Source organism: Corvus brachyrhynchos, unplaced genomic scaffold (genome assembly GCF_000691975.1).
Source record: "Corvus brachyrhynchos isolate BGI_N302 unplaced genomic scaffold, ASM69197v1 scaffold49, whole genome shotgun sequence".
Classification (NCBI taxonomy): domain Eukaryota; kingdom Metazoa; phylum Chordata; class Aves; order Passeriformes; family Corvidae; genus Corvus; species Corvus brachyrhynchos.
In genome coordinates, this window is record NW_008240029.1 from 63,584 (window position 1) to 79,872 (window position 16,289).

At 37.4% G+C, this 16,289-nt stretch overlaps 1 protein-coding gene and 1 long non-coding RNA gene across 4 annotated transcripts in view; one reads left to right on the forward strand and one right to left on the reverse strand.

Moving 5' to 3' along the window:
* LOC103622004 (solute carrier family 12 member 7) overlaps positions 1-12,301 on the reverse strand; it is a 64,472-nt gene extending 52,171 nt beyond the window's left edge. The window contains exons 1-3 of one of the 3 annotated variants that reach the window (XM_017743637.1): positions 12,187-12,295; positions 4,154-4,248; positions 1,582-1,704 (exon numbers count right to left, since the gene is read on the reverse strand). In XM_017743637.1, coding sequence (XP_017599126.1) covers positions 1,582-1,704; positions 4,154-4,248; positions 12,187-12,226 — 258 coding nt within the window. In that variant the 5' untranslated portion in view covers positions 12,227-12,295. Of the gene's footprint in view, positions 1-1,581; positions 1,705-4,153; positions 4,249-12,186 lie in introns of all 3 variants that reach the window. The other 2 variants (XM_017743638.1, XM_017743639.1) reach the window with 2 other exon arrangements.
* Positions 12,302-12,364: 63 nt separating this feature from the next.
* Positions 12,365-16,289, forward strand: part of LOC108448997 — a 6,152-nt gene continuing 2,227 nt past the window's right edge. Inside the window, exons 1-2 of the long non-coding RNA XR_001865091.1 lie at positions 12,365-12,538; positions 15,946-16,080. This is a non-coding gene — a long non-coding RNA (uncharacterized LOC108448997). The remainder of the gene's footprint in view (positions 12,539-15,945; positions 16,081-16,289) is intronic.

The following is a 16,289-nucleotide window of genomic DNA, read 5'->3' on the forward strand; positions in this document are numbered from 1 at the left end:
CTCCCCCCCCAGGGCCCCTCTCCCAGGGCTCCATGGCAGGGGGAGAGACCCCAACAACAGCCATTTGTCCCCTAGCAACATGCATATGGGAAAAAATTCCTTTAACAGGAAAAAAACTAGGACTAAACTAAAACCCCAACAGACACGTACATAAAAATCGTGTTATCAAGCCACCACATGGCGCACAAACAAGATTAAGTGCAAGTGAGGACACAGTGTTTATTTGGATAGTCAGCTCCAGAGGGAGTAATATGGTGCTGCATTGAAAAAAACCTCTACACAGCAGCTGAATGGACAACAGGGATCACACTAAGGAAAGTGTGAGTAGATCAGTGTTAGTTTTCCCATGTCTGAAGTTTACCTTCAGATGAGATGAAACAAATATAGATCAAGCACAACTAGACAAACAGAAAGAAAGCACACTCATGAACAAATGCAGGATAAGCAAAAAGTTAAACAAACAGCTGGACTTTATTCCTGACTCTTGCCCACTGTCCTGGTACCAACTTCCACTCAAAATCTCCCTTCCAGTCAAATGAGTCGCCCTTCTTAGCTTATTTTCATCTCTGTCTCTTCTGCTCTGTGCTCATTTTCCTTTCACTCCTTCTCATGTGCTTCTCCTCTTTTCTTCATAGCTCAGCATATAAATTCAGTAGCAGCACCCCTTCTCCTACAAAAAGAGAGATGACTCCCAGCACTGTCCCTTTCCCAACCTCTACCTTAATTATCTTAGTTTCAGTCACCATGCAGCTCATCATCCCTCCTTGCCTACAAGTTCTTATACTCTATCAGGTCACATGTTTTGATCCAAGCTTTCTCCTTCCAAAACAGTCCTTGCTCTCAGAGGGATCAATCTAACATGCCACATACAGATTCCAACTGTTGCATACATTCCATTTCTACAGAGGCAGAGACACACACTTTGGGTATCCAGTAGACAGACAACCCTTGATGAATTCAGTTCACTTCTAGCAAGTGTGTTTAGCAATGTGTCAAACAGAATATATGCCTTCCCCTCCCCCAAGTATAGTATTTTTGATGTTTGCAACAAAATGTTTTCTTGGAACGCATCCACTAACTTTTAAAAATACTTACTCTGACACACAAAACCAAGACAGTTACTCAAAAAAACTACTACCATGTTAAGAGATACAAATATGCTTATAGATTTAAGAGTGACCTGCTTCATCTCAAATTTGCCTTAACATAACTACCTAAAAACCTAGGCAGTTAAAATATATTAATAAACCTGCAAAAAGTCCTATTGTATGCTCACTAGAGGTAGGTAACAGGTACTGATGCTCAAACAAGTTCACAAGGAAGAAGAAACTGGGTATAATCCATATTTCAGATCCTAGATTAGCACATGTTTTTCCTAGGGGTTCTACAGCAAAGTCTTGCTAAAATATGCTAACAAGAACATCAAGTTAACACAAGTCCTTCTGCAAATGCTTCAGTTCTAAACATGGTATTACAAATCTTACTCCTGTTTTTAGGTATCCACATATTCTATTTTCAGGTTGAAAAATGCTCCTCTTTGTAGTTAGCTTTGTCTCGATAAATTATTAGAAGTCTAAATACCTTGACTTCCTTTCGTTTGCTGTCTTCATCTGCTTCATGTTCCACCACTCCTTGAGTCAGATTGGTGTAGTTTGCTAGTTTATTCAGAAGAGACGACACCATGGGGTTACTATCCATTTCTTCCTGTTGGATTTTGAAGAACACTGCATTTATTAAATAGATTTTTTTTAAAGTCATCATTTTATGATACTACTTCAAACACATACTCAGCAGGTCAGCCCTGATTCAGCCAAATAAAAAAATTAGCATGACAAAATACCACTCAGCTTTCAACCAACAGGAGAGTTCTATTCTTTCTAGAAGTTTAACACTACATGGCTGTGTTGCACCATTTCTTTCATATTTTTACACTATCTTACAATATGCAGCTCGAATATAAGGAAAACCTAGAGAAGGACCACTGTTAATTTTAAAAATATATTTTTATCACAATACAGTCTTTAGCAATTGTACTGGTAGGGCTGAGTCATTAGGGTGTTTTTCCAGCATCTTGCTTGTGTTTAAAGAGTGACTTCAAATGATTTCTCAAGCACCAAAATACTTAAGGATCTCTCTAAAGTCTACCACTGCAGGCTTACATATTTTATCTTACACCAGGCATACTACTTCCAAAGTGTTAATGTGTTGAAAATACCCACACATATGCATATCACGTTATTGCACATATGTAATACCACCTGACACAGAAGTCAGCCCATCTTTCTTTAGCCAATTATCTGCCACGAAACAAAAACATGCTAAAACAAATAACAAAATCCAGAAGAATATACAACACAAGAATCCCAAGAAAAATGGATCCAAGGGAATTCAATTAAATACACAAAAACTGAACACTGGAAAGAAGACGAGATCGGGTTTTTGGGGGAGGTCCAAGTGCTGGAGAGCTAGCCAGAGTAACGACACATACACCACTACGATTTGAGCATCGTTCTCTCCTTTATTGTTTACCTATACAAGCTTATATCTACTTTTGCAAAGATTCACACCCAGTCCCTCTAGACGGCCTCTAATCCGTGGGAGAGCGAACCAGTGTATTGCCAGGGGCTTTCAGGGCTGCCTGCAGCCAGGTGCTTTCCAGGGTTGCCTGCAGCCAGGGGCCAGTTCAGGGGTTTTTCTTCAGCAACCCTGGGTTGTCCAATCTTTCCAGGGGTATCATACGCCCCTGTTCCACAACGAATCCCTCTACAATTGGGGTGACAAGCACAGACAAGAAGTATCTCTGCCTGGGAGATTAGGTAATGATAACAATCATAATAGTCAAACTTCTTTTTAACAATTTATACAACAACTCCAACATCTGAAAACATCAGAAAAACAAGATTGTAGGAAACTTACTCTGAAACATACATAGTATGAAAAAAGATTCACGACAACATCACCATTGGTGATGAAGTCACTAGAAGGCTTTCAACATGATACTGTTAACAGCACTGTCTATAACTTGAGATATGTAAAAGTAATGGTTTTATATCAGCTGAGGATTTAAGGTAGGTCATGATTCAAAATAACAGATTTGGGACAAAAAGCAGCTACGGCCAAGTTATCATCACTAAGGAAAACAGCAACTAATTTGAACCACATAAAGTTTTGGGAATGGCTTTATGGAATAGAGCCTGAAGGAGAGAAATTCAGTGACAAAACTTAAATATTGTTCCTGTCAAAAAATACTAAGATATTGCATACATGATAAAAAGACAATTAATTATGGACATTACTTTGATCCTTAGCACAATTTTCTCTAAGACAGCGAAAAATAGTACATATACATTTTTTGGTTCATGCACAAAATGAACTGAAAGATCATGTCCTCTGCGCAAAGACATTTGAAAGGAAGAAGAGAGAAGCATAAGAGAACAAGAAAACATTTACAAGAATGCAACAGCAAGGTGGCTAAACAATATTGGAAGGACCTTGCTTTTGTTAACAGCAAGCATCAGAGCCAGGCCAGTTGATGCTGCTAGAGCAGAACAACTAAGGTTTTTACTAGAAATACTACTTAATTGCAAAAGTGGCCCTTAAATGTACTAAATTAATATACTTTTTTCACTAATTGATTATAATCATTCAGTCAATTATAGAGGTATGAAACGTCCATTATAAAGCAGATGTTTACATTAGAAATTGCTATGGTATGCTCTATACTATAATTGGACAATACAACTAAGTCATGGCTTATAAGTTTGTTTTATAGCTTTGCTGCTTTACGAGAAATCTGTGATTCCCCTGTTGAACAAAATCTTTTGCTAATCCTTTAAAAACTGAATACTGCTTTCTTAAAACAAATAGATTTAACTTCCAGCAACTTCCTCTAACAATGTCTAGATTCTAGCCCAAAAAAATTAAATGCAAGAATTATTTTGTCTTATTATTTCTTCCCATTAATGCACACCAGTATTTACTGTTCTTGCCTATATATCATTCAAATCCACTGAAATGGAATGTTAGCAGGAACCAAACTATGAAAAAGTTATTAAAACTCATTTTCCCCCCACTAAATTTCAAGACAGAAAGCAAGCAGGTGCTTGCGCATCTCCATGAAAGGTAAAATATGTTTTTGGAGTATTTAACTCACCTCAAAGAGAGCCATATTCTTTCCTTCATACACATTTCCTCTGTCAAATTCTGCTCTGTTAATAAATGGACTACTTTCCCTGGCAGTCCCATCCCCTAGTGGAAAAGTAACAGAATTAAAAACAAGAGAAAGATAAAATGAAATGATACATTATACCATAAAAGGAATAGTCAGAAGACTCTGGTTTAAGAAATGGTTCTAAAAAACACCATAGGTGGCTGCAAAACCCACTCTTCATCTCAGACATGCAGATGTTAAACATTTAAGGAAATTAAGTTTATTTTAACAGTCTAATCTTTGTATAGCATTCTATCTCTTAACTCTTACTTATTATTCTCTAACACACACACTGATTTCTCCCCTACCCTTTCTAGTTTACCTAAAAACACTTGATAATTGCAATAAACTTCACATAAATGTTCTGGATATACACTAAAATAACCCCCCAGCCTGGCTTTTCATTACTTTACTAACTCCCTCAAAAAATCTCCAGTAGTTGAGGCAGGAATTTATGAAAAACAATGCAAAAGGAATTATTTTGTAAAGGTTGTGGGGACCCTTCCATGACATGTTTTACTTAATCTATTCCTTATTGAAATATAAACTTCATTAACCTGTAGCTCTACTGATCTGCTCTGGCAGTCCTCTCAAAAAATACAGCATTACTTTCACTGCCTTCCAGCCCACAAACTACATAAACTATTACATGCTGATACTGTCACAATATTGGCATTTCCAAATAATCTCAAGTCCTTGCCTGTGCCACTTTGCCTGTCTTTTTGCTCTTATATTCACAAATAACAGCAATAGCACCTACCACAGTTTCTTCACTACAGAATTAAAGAACAATTGAAGAACAAGTTGTACTCTTTTTCCCTGTCTCCTCCCTCTGCCCCTACAGGACATTTCTCTCCACATGAAGTCCCAGAAGAAAGCTCTGGCAAACGTGTACACTAGTCTCAGCACAACATATTACCTTGGTTGTAAACCAGACAGAAATAGATCTCAGTCCCTCAAAAAGAAGAGGCACTGTGGATTTCCCACCACTGATTTCCTACCACTCTCTACCGTATCACTAACTTGTTGGTATCATGACATAGAAACCACATACTGTCATAAGAGACACAGAAGATAGCAATTGTCCATTAGGACTCTAAAATTAGTTCCCTAGTCCAGAGAAGAAATGGTGATGAATTCACCTGTACAATATACCTCCTTCTATCCATATCCTCCAACTTTCATTTTTCTGTTTCTCTACAGGTTATATTTAGTCTCCCACTGCTTCAAGTCCTACAGCCTGGTTAGGTGCCCCTCGTCCAACAACGGTTAATGCAAGGCCAGCAGAAGGAGCATTGTGAACGCAAAAGAATCTCCCTCATGAACTAACACCTTGAAATTTTTCACAGTATATGGAACATGCTGGTTTAGCACAAGATTATCTGAGAAATTGACATTTATCCTTTAATGGGCTCCATTGTATTTAGAGAAAGGTTCAGTTAGCTTTTTTACAGACAACAAAAAGCAACTCCATCCTAAAACAAATACATCCTGATTCCTCTTTTCATTTTGCTAAAGCATGTCAGCACTAGGACTTCTTGCTTAAGACATTGCATTTCCTTTCCAAGATTTTTGGAACATTGTTTTTCTTTTATCTCCATTCCTTGAAATCACCCCATTGTTTTTGGTGAAGCTTTATAAACCATTCATTAAAAGGTCCATTCCCAAGTTAAAATAAAACTAAGGTTGTTCTATGTCAGTCTTGCTGAGGTCACACTTCTATCGACTTTCTCACCAACTGACAGCTGGTACCTGTAATGATTAACTAAATATTAGTATTCCTCTCAGGGTACTTCCAATCCCTTCAGAAAGGATAACTCTTCGAAAAGTGAGCAGGGAAATTTCAATTATTGTTTTGCACTCATACAGAATGTAGTGTCACTGGAGTTACTCCTTCAGTGGGTATCACCAGACTAATCAAAACACCAAAAGGGTAGCAAAAAAAATAACGTGAATCAGTATTCATAATTCTGACATTAAATACTATGGTTTTGTCTAACCAGTTCTGGACATAAAAATCAGTATCTCAGCACTACACAATATTTTAAATTGTAGGTAGAAGAATAGTGAAGCTGTCCTTTATATGTTCGTATTTCTAAACAAAGAGTTACTTGGCTTTGCTCCAATAGGAAAAAGCTCAGAGCACAATATCTCTAAGAAACGTGTCTTGTTAAATGCACCTAACAGTCATCAAATGGAAAAATGCAGAACTTAGGATCTGAAGAATAGGAAACCTTTTTCAGTGTTTCCAACCAATATTCTGCCTATTTCAAAGCTTTCTAACAATAGTCTTCAAAACAGTCTGGTAGTGACAGACTGCAAAAAAGTCCTGTTTCTCTAATACAGCTCTCTTTTTGTATTTGTGGATATTTGGCACAGCATTTTGATAGGTATTGCTGATCATGTCAAATATTATTTTAGCTTCACTTGAAAAAGAATCAATGCTGAAAAAGTGACCACAAAAGCAAACTGAGAAGTACTCTGTCATCTGCAGTTTGTTGACTAATTCTACAATTGTCATAAAATCATTAGAATCACAGAATCATAAAAGCATTAAGGTTGGAAAAGAGCTCTACGATCAGGTTCAAATTTTGACTGAACACTACCATGCCAACATAACCACAGCACTAAGTGCCACATTCAGTCATTTCTTGAACACCCCCAGGGATGGTGGCTCTACCACCTCCCTGGGCAGTCCATTCCAATGTTTAACCACCTTTTCAGTACAAAAATTCTTCCTGATGTCCAACCTGAGCCTCCCTGGGTGCAGCTTGAGGCCATTTCCTCTAGCCATATTGCTAGTTGCCTGGGAGAAGAGGCCAACCTCCACCTTGCTACAACTCCTTTCAGGTAGTTAGAGAGTGATACGGTATCCCCAGAACCTCCTTTTCTTTATGCTGAACAAGCCCAGCTCCCTCAGCCACTTCTCATCAGACTTGTGCTCCAGACCCTTCACCAATTTCATTGCTCTTCTCTGGACACACTCTGCAACTCAACGTCTTTCTTGAAGAGAGGGGCCAAAAAGTGGACACAAAACTCAAGGTATGGCCTTAACAGTGCCAAGTACAGAGCAACAATCTCTTCCCTAGTCCTGCTAGCCACACTATTTTCAATACAGGGCAGGATGCCATTGGCCTTCTTGTCCACCTGGGCACACTGCTGGCCCATATACATCCAGCTGCTGGTCCTGCACTCCAAGGTCCTATTTTGATGGGCCACTGTCAAGTAACTCTTCTCCCAGCCGGTAGAGTTGCATGGGGTTGTTGTGCATGACATGGTGCTTTGCCTTATTGAGCCTCATACGTGTGCTACAGTGGCTAACCTCCAGTTGTCTGGAACCTCCCCAGTTTATCAGGACTAACAATAATGATAGAGAATGGCTTAGCAAGCTCATCCGCCAGCTCACACAGTACACTCTGGTGGGTCCCATCCAGCCCCATAAACTTGTGAGTGTCTAAGTGGCTCAACAGATCACTGACTACTTTTTTCTAGATTACAGGGGGTCAGTTCTGCTCCCCGTCTCTCTCTACCAGCTCAGGGGGCTGGTTCTCGTGAGGAAAACCAATCTTTCTGTTGAAGACTGAGGCAAAGAAGGCACCTCAGACTTCCTCATCCTTGGTTACAATGTTTCCCTTCACATCCAATAAAGGATAGGTTTTCCTTGGTCCTCTTTGTTGTTAATATATTTATAAAAACACCTATGAACACCTTTGAGTTTTCATCACTGCTGTCAAAAAAAATCACCTTTATTTCAAATTTAAAAACACCACCTTTTGAAGTATGCTTATTGAATATGTTTAGATATTCAGTGAGCCTTATAAACATGTAAATCAAATTGACATGTATTATATCATTCAGGAGAAAGAACTAGTTTCAGGATCTCAACACACAGACAACATCCATGGTGAAGTTAACCAAACAAACTATCTCAATCTTTAGCTTGTCCCTTCTTCAAAAGAAGATTCAACAGAAGAGAAATTATTTGCTAGAAAACCAGAACTAACAGGATTAACACTTTTCACAAATACTGTAAATCTTGCCCCTCATGCATCAGGTGGACAATAGAAAAAGCTATTTCAGTTACTGAGGTAACATGGAACACAAAAGGAATAAGTACTTCATTTCACTAGTAAGTCTCAAGCCATCTACAGTTTATCTTAACCTGATTCCCTTGAATTCTATGAGGAAGCTTTAAAACGGTCAAATCATAGAATAATTTAGGTTGGAAAAGAACCATTGAGTCAAACTACTCACCTAACACTGCCAAATTCACCACTAAACAATGTCCCTAAGCACCACACCTACACATATTTTAAACACCACCAGGGATGGTGACTCAGCCACTTCCTTGGGCAGCCTGTTCCAATGCCTGACAAAAAAATCACCTTTCCCTTAGGTTTCTTTGAAGTTGAGTCTGTTCAAACTCTTCTCAAGTGTGGAGCTGAGTTAAACATAAAATAAAAATTATAATTTCCAGTGTAGTTTCAGACATGTCTTTAAGCTGCATTTCTTCTGAAAACCAGTGTCTGCAACTAAAGCATTCCAAAAATCTATACTTCCTGTTGCTTGATTTCTGAAAGTAACTCAATTTATGAGGATTTATAGGCAAAAATCTTAAATCTAGACTAGTATCTAATTTTGGACCACAAGAAAGACAAAATAACAACAACAACAAAAAACTTCTTTGGGTTTGGTTATGGTATACTTCATCTGTCTTCTGGCACAAAAAAAAAATTTGTTGGTTGATGTCATACTCCATGTCACCCAGTATAAGTCATCAAAGCCTAAGCTTTAAAAATTATGTTTCTACCCCATACCTGCTTTAAAAATTATTATTACTATTTTTAATCTGATACAGAATGTTCATATAACCTAGCACAACTCTGTGCTTATTGCTGGACCAGTAGACAAACTAAAGCCCTAACTAATGTACCTTTCCTAAAAGCCTGTGTGGTGTTTGCTGTGTTGATGGGACAAGCAAAAAGCCCTACTCTTGATTTCTACAGATACTCAAGCACTGTGGTGGGTAGTTATATCTGCATGGAAATTAGCTGCAACAATGACATTTTCTTTTGCAGACAAGACATACAGCTGCAGAAAGAGAAGGTAGGAGATCTGTCTCAAGGTAATAGTCAGTGTGTTCATGCAGATCATCACAATGTGCACACTCCCATACTCTCTAGTCCCCCAAACCCACACAAATTACCACAAACCATCCCAGAGCTGTGCTGGTCTTAAATTTGCTGACAATGTCATCCTTATTAACACTTCCACACACCAAACAAAACTTAGGTAAAAATTTTTGCGTATCACAATTCAGTGTTGGTCACAGAGGCAAAAGACAGCAATGTGTCCAAATTCATATTCTTCAGAAGTTTCAGAGTAGTGATCCTAAAAAACATCGACAGGTAGATTACTTTTAAGGTATGTTAATAGTTCAAAATTTCTAAGCTGATCCAAACTGGCACATTTTATATAGTGCAAAACAGAACTCAACAGTATAGGTTAAACATGCAGAAGCCACCTTTGCCAAAGAGGTGGCCCTCTCATTTGGGGGTTGGACTAGATGATCTCCAGGTGTCCATTCAAGCCCTAACAACTTTGCAATTCCCCTCTTATACTTACTACTCACCCATCTGCATCCCCATATCACACTGTTCCTCCCACGAATTGAACTATTTATTATAAATGCTTATGCTGTCACCAGAGACAATCAGCATAGGAATGAGCAATTCCTCGAAGAGAAACAACTTCCTTAGCATTCATGACAATAGCACTAAATTCCCACATCTGCTTCCTTCCCCACCCCTGAATCACAAGTAGTAGAGTGTGAAAAAAAAATGTTATAGGTGTCTTGCCATAGAGAAAGTGGCAGAGGAAGGCTAGAGGTAGACAAGGAAACGATCATTTAAGTGATCCTAAATTTCCTCTATGATGTCTGTTCAAGAGATTAAGGACAAAAATATTTGACTATCTAATCTGATTTCCCATCTTTCCGCAGGCTGCAGAATTTCATTTGAGCATTAAGCTCTATAACTCTGAAAAAAGAATAAGCGGTGTATCTCTTGATGTTTCCAGAACTGAAATAAGAATAAAAACCCTATTAATTTATATAAAGATTAAGGTTTTTTTAATACTGTAAAAATCTCAGATTGTTCTGTATTTCTATTTAAATTTGGCTCTTTCAAACTTCTAGCAATAACATCCTAGTAACAGCTTCCAAGTGTAACCACTCATAGTATTTTCTCTCTGTGAAGGTAACTATACTCATTCAAGCAATCTCAACCTTTCTATTGAAAAACCAAAAAAGTTAAGTTCCTAAAACTTTTTTCTAACTTTTAAATTATTTTTGTGGAAACATTCTGTACAGGTTTTAAGTTACACAAAACAAAAAAAATTCAAACTTTAAAAATCAAAAACAGCCTTCTAACACCAGTCTCAGTCAAAGCTATTTACAGAAGTATAATCGTCACCTCTCCACTCCAAGGATAAGGTTAGCCTTCTTTACCACAGCATTAAACCAAGCTCATGCTATTCTATTCCAGTCTGACCCCTAAATCCTTTCCAGATTCACTGCTTTCTCACTGTCCCACACTATGTCTGCCATCATTATTCATATTCAAGTATATGCTCCTAATGCTCCTATTTACTTTTGTATTCAAACACATTTTGTCCAAAAAAGCAAGCACCTTTTTCTCCTGACATGAGGTAAGAGTCTAACATCTATCTGAAAAACAAAAGTAGGTCGCTTTCTTATGATAAAAGAATACAGGTGTTGTTCAAAGGAGTGAGAATTATCTAAAACTTTTGAACCACATGACTTCAAATAAGATAGCTCAGCTATGACAATGTATAACTGTTCTCCAAACACGTACTTGTGGAAAACTAGAAATGCTTTGATTCCCACTAGAAATTGTTAATTTTATATGCTGTTATCTAAAGCAGAACTGCAGTTGGAGAATAATCCTTCACAGAAAAGTCCTAACTTTTCATCGTTTGCAAAGGGCAACTCTTAATCACAGTCCGTGTACTGGCTCTGGTTAACAACATACAGGTGAAACATAACAATTTAAAATAAAAACTACAGTAGCATTTTCATTCAGATAGTATTTGGTCACATTAAGAAGAAACCACTGCAAACTGAGAATATGAAAATAAGATTCTGCGCAAGAGACAGCAAACACTTAATGTTAATGTAACAAAACTTTTTAAGGTAAAAGTACATAAAGTTTAAAAGTCAGTAAAACTGATGTATATGAGTGTCACATCCAAGAAAGCTGCCTGTGGCAAAACCTTTAATTCCATCTTCTCTATCCTGTATATTTACATCCTGTATGTTCAAGTTTTTGATTGGCAGGCAACTGAAGAGAAGTCATAGAATCTTAAAAATTAAATGCCTTAACACTTCCAATCTAAATCCACATATTGAAGCACTCCTTAGAGCTCTAAAATATAGTCAAGTTTTTAAAAGCCACTACCTTGCTATAAATTCAAATATGGAAAAGGCATCAATAAACTTGTTTGAACATATCTTACCTCATTTTTTCTGCCACATGGGTTTAAGAATTCAGTGCAACCTAACTCAAAGTTTCATGTTATTGCGCTCTTTTTAGTAATTAAATGTCTAAATGTAAAATATATTTATTATATCACAAAATTCTTGCAGTATTTTTATTAATGATTAGCACAATTTATATGTTATCTTGATATGCAGAACAAAGTGTATTTAAGCCCCTTGTAAATAAACTCCTTTACATAATGGATAATTCTAATACTACATACATCACCTAAGTTATTAACATAACTAAATTTTAGCTTTTCTTTACTTAGGCTACTATTATAATCAAGCATAACTTCTAATGAAAACACTGCAAAAGCTCTTTATAAAGTCTTTATAATATGGCTGGAAGTATGGGAACCTGATATTTCAGTAAGAGAGATATTAGAACCACAGTATTGTCTTTAAAGAGACTCACTTAGATTTGGCCCGTTTTCTTCATAATGTTGTTCACTCATGGTTAAGGAAAATTAAGTCAGTTCCTCTGCTGATTCTTCACCCATCAAGAATTGAAACAGGAAACTGACAGTTCCTTCCTCTCAGCTTAGTGTAAGACCTCAAATCCTGTCTCTTACTAGCATTGGATTAATCCTGAAACTAGTCATGAAGGTTTCAGGCAGCATGAAGCATGCAGATGACACAAATTACATGATAGTCACAGAATTCTCTGAAGAGAATTAAGCTGAAGGATTTTTGTCAGCAATAAACACCCTCCTTAGTGAAATGGGAAGGATCAAGTCACTGAAATACCCCCACATCTTCATCTAATAGTAAGTACATTTAAAGTTTTATTTCTATCAAATAAATTCACTTTAAAATATCTCCACTAAACAGATCAGCAGAGATTAGCAACAAGTAGTAATAACCTATTCCAAAGGCCTATGTACTATTAAAAAACCCTCTTTTATGCACCAAGTACATATTAGTACTTAAGCAAGTTAGTTTTTAAACATTGATTTTATGTAGAAATAGTTGTCATTTATTCTACTTAAGGTGTAGCAGATAAACACTTTAAAATACAATCCTAGTAACTCTGTAAGCTCTTTTTAAAAATAAATATTTTTCAATTATAAAGGGTTCTCTTTAAGATTGGCAGCACAATTTGTTCATTCTCTTTCAAATTAAATGTCACTGTTTTCCAGTTTATGCATTCATTTATTACACATTCTATACCAGCCTTAAACAACTTCATACGAAGTGTTTCAATTCTGTTAAGTGGATGTTAGTAGTAGGACCAGACTAGTTCCTGTGATCAAATATTTGAATGACATCCAAAATCTGCCTTTCGCTGATCATAACATCTATGTTGCAAGCATGGTCAGCTGTGGAAAGGCTATAAAGGTTGAAGGGTTGACTGAAAATATACTAGACATCTCAGTGAGATTAACCTATCTTCCTCCATTGCACATATATATATACACACACACATACGTGTGTCGACTATTCCCTGGTTTTCCAATAAATAACATTTTACAGAAATTCACAGCATCCATGCCTCATTAGTTATATGATTACTTCTTCGTAGATGATCAGGTTTGTCATTGCTATTCCTTGTATTTGAGGGTCTTCAAATTTAAAAGATTTTGCAGGAGTTAGTTCTCACATTAGTTCCTAAATAAGAATCTGCTGTGGCAAGATAAATAATACTATGGGATGCTAAAAATACTAGTATGCCTTGAAACACCTGATACACACAGCTGCTAAGGAACAGAAAGCTGATCAACTTTACAAAGTTTTGACAGGTCTATCTAGACAGCCTCTACAAATATGTGTGAAGAAAACAAAATACCCAACAAAAATCAAACCCAGAATTTCTTATAAAACTTCATACATTGCTGCCTACAGACTCACATTTCCTTCTCTTCTTCAACCATTTACTGACTACCCTTTCTTTGTAGTATATTATAAACACATTAAAAGACACAGGCACATATGCTTTCTGCTACTTTGTGAATATTTGAGTCAGCAGGCTGCACCCTTAACTACGTTGTTCACTTGAAGTACTAGTTTCCATTCTGCCTCCTTATTCTTCTGAAGTACTACTGTGACTAGTGCTATAATCCCATAGCAATTCACAAATGTCTTCCACTCCTTCACATACATGAAAGTATCATATAATCAGAAAATACAAAGCTATGGAATTTCATATTATGAAGGAGTGCAGATCATAGAGTAAGAACATCCCAGGCTACTCCGTTACCACACAGATGATTATCAGGTAAGAATGTGTGAAAGGGGATAAATGCACAAAACTGTGCATTAATTGATAAGTGCTTTGCTAGTAAGAATCAAAACTGTTGATCTAATGACAAGACAGCATACAGCTGATTCCCTCCAAAAAACAGCATTGAGTTTGATAGGGCAGGTTTGTCAGGTTTTTGTGTGTTTGGTAGGTTGGGTTTTTTTTTTTTTTTTAAAAAAAAGGTACTAGTGTAGTCAAGGAAGAACTACTTGTTTTTTAAGACAGACAATCCAATCAAAACCAATTAACATGCTAGATTTCTAAACAGCTGGAACAAAATAACATGCTGACCTATATAGGCTGAGTCAAATGGGAAATTCCCATTCTCCTCTTTTTTATTTTCCTCTTTGCTCTCAGCTTTACCCACCACTCACCTTGACACAACCCTAGCCATTCTCACTTTTTGCAGCCCTCATTTACCTCAACTCAAAAACATGGGAAGCATGATTTTTACCTCTGCAGCAGTTTAGTTTATTCACAGTTTAGCATGCTGAACCAGGCCAGTGAAACGTCTGATGGTGAAATGCAGGAAAAAGGAAGCAAACCCAATGACCCAGAGGAGGAGAGGGAAAGAAATTATTTACTTCTTAGCCTTTTTCTCAAGGCTGGAGAAGTGAGAAGGGCAAATAACCCTTCTCTGAGCAGCAGGCTTTTAGATGGGCTTAACTACAGCAGCTTTTAGCTGTACTAGTATTTCAGAATTCTTTAGTTTTCAGAAGAATAACTCAAGAACAATTATTTGATTACACAGCATTAACCTAACAATTCCATACAATACCCAAAGCAACAGTAAGTAGAACACCTTTCACTTCCCAAAACTCTCTGTCAAGTATAGCATTTAATCTCTTCCTGAAGTCAGAGCTCTTCGCCTATAATTTACATACAAATTAATGCCTTCCCTTTTCAGTGTTCTCCTCTCTACTTCCAATTTTACAGACACACGGGAAGAGTCATACATAAATTCATCCACTTGATTGATAAACCACTATGAAAACAGCAGTTCCACTCTTCCTCTCATCTTGCCAGGATTTAAAAGTGTTCCAAGCCTTTCAGATGCTTTATATATACATATAGTCTAACAAATCCTGTCTAACTATGCCTGTATGTATATTCAGTATTTTGAGATTCCATCTGAGTAAACACCATACACCATGCCTCTCTGACTAGCTCTTCTACCAAAAGAAAATTTGTCCAGATTAATGCTGTACGACAGTCATCCATCTAGTACAAGAAACAAACTGTTGCCACAGTTTATATTGTTTTTGTTTTTCTATTTCATTTAGTTTAGAAAAAGAAGAGGCAGTTATTAAAACACTCATCATTAAATATACTAAGAGAACGGCAACTATATGTAGTATATATCTTTTATGAGTAAGTAAGGTTTAAGAGGAGAAAGCTTTGGAAGAAAATGACCCAACTTTGTCAGCTTGGTGTTTTACTATATTAGCTTCCTAAAATAATGTAAACACATTTAGTTTATCAAGTATCTGTTTTTATCTCTTTACATTTACATCCCACATCACACGGTATTAGCCTTTTTTATCTGTCATCTGTACCACAAAAATAAGATGACATTAAGAATTGCCTTTTACAAACCCCCATCTATTCACCTGTGATCATCTAACAAAGTTAACCCCTCCCCCACACCTTTACCGAAGTATCCATTCTAACAGTGTCCAAATGTGCAAGATATGAACTAGCTCGCATAGCGCTAGCAGTGATTCACACACCATACTTGGTATTGCTGCTACAACACGCTTCAGAAAAAGGAAGTGTTAAGAGCCACAAGAATTACTGATTTCCCAGCAGAGTCTTGGCATCCAAGTGAAAAATCACTCATTTCCCCAGCAACGCTGGTAGAGAAATACTAGTGCCTGAGCAGACCCTTACTCAGGATGCCCGAGCTCCACCTCAGACTTGATTCTACTCCCCCAGGAGGCTTCAGGAGCGAGGCCTAGCAAGAAACAAGGCTCCGAACGCGACAGCATCTCGTAGCAAACACCTACTTAACCCTAGACACGGTCTCTGATGCAAAAGCACATGGCTGTACAAACACCTGGAGCAAGGCAGGTAAAACTGTACTCTTCTCTACAGTCTGAATCTTTCCTCCTAGCCCTCTCTTTAGTGAACTCCAACAGCAACTACCTTTTAAGAGAGCCTAATGGCTGGACTTGATGATCTGATCCTAAAGGTCTCTACGTCTTTTCCGTCTGTTAAACCGCCGTGGGCGGCGCTGCTCCCGCCCGCTCCCCGCCGCAGGCGGGGGGCGGGGTGGCCGG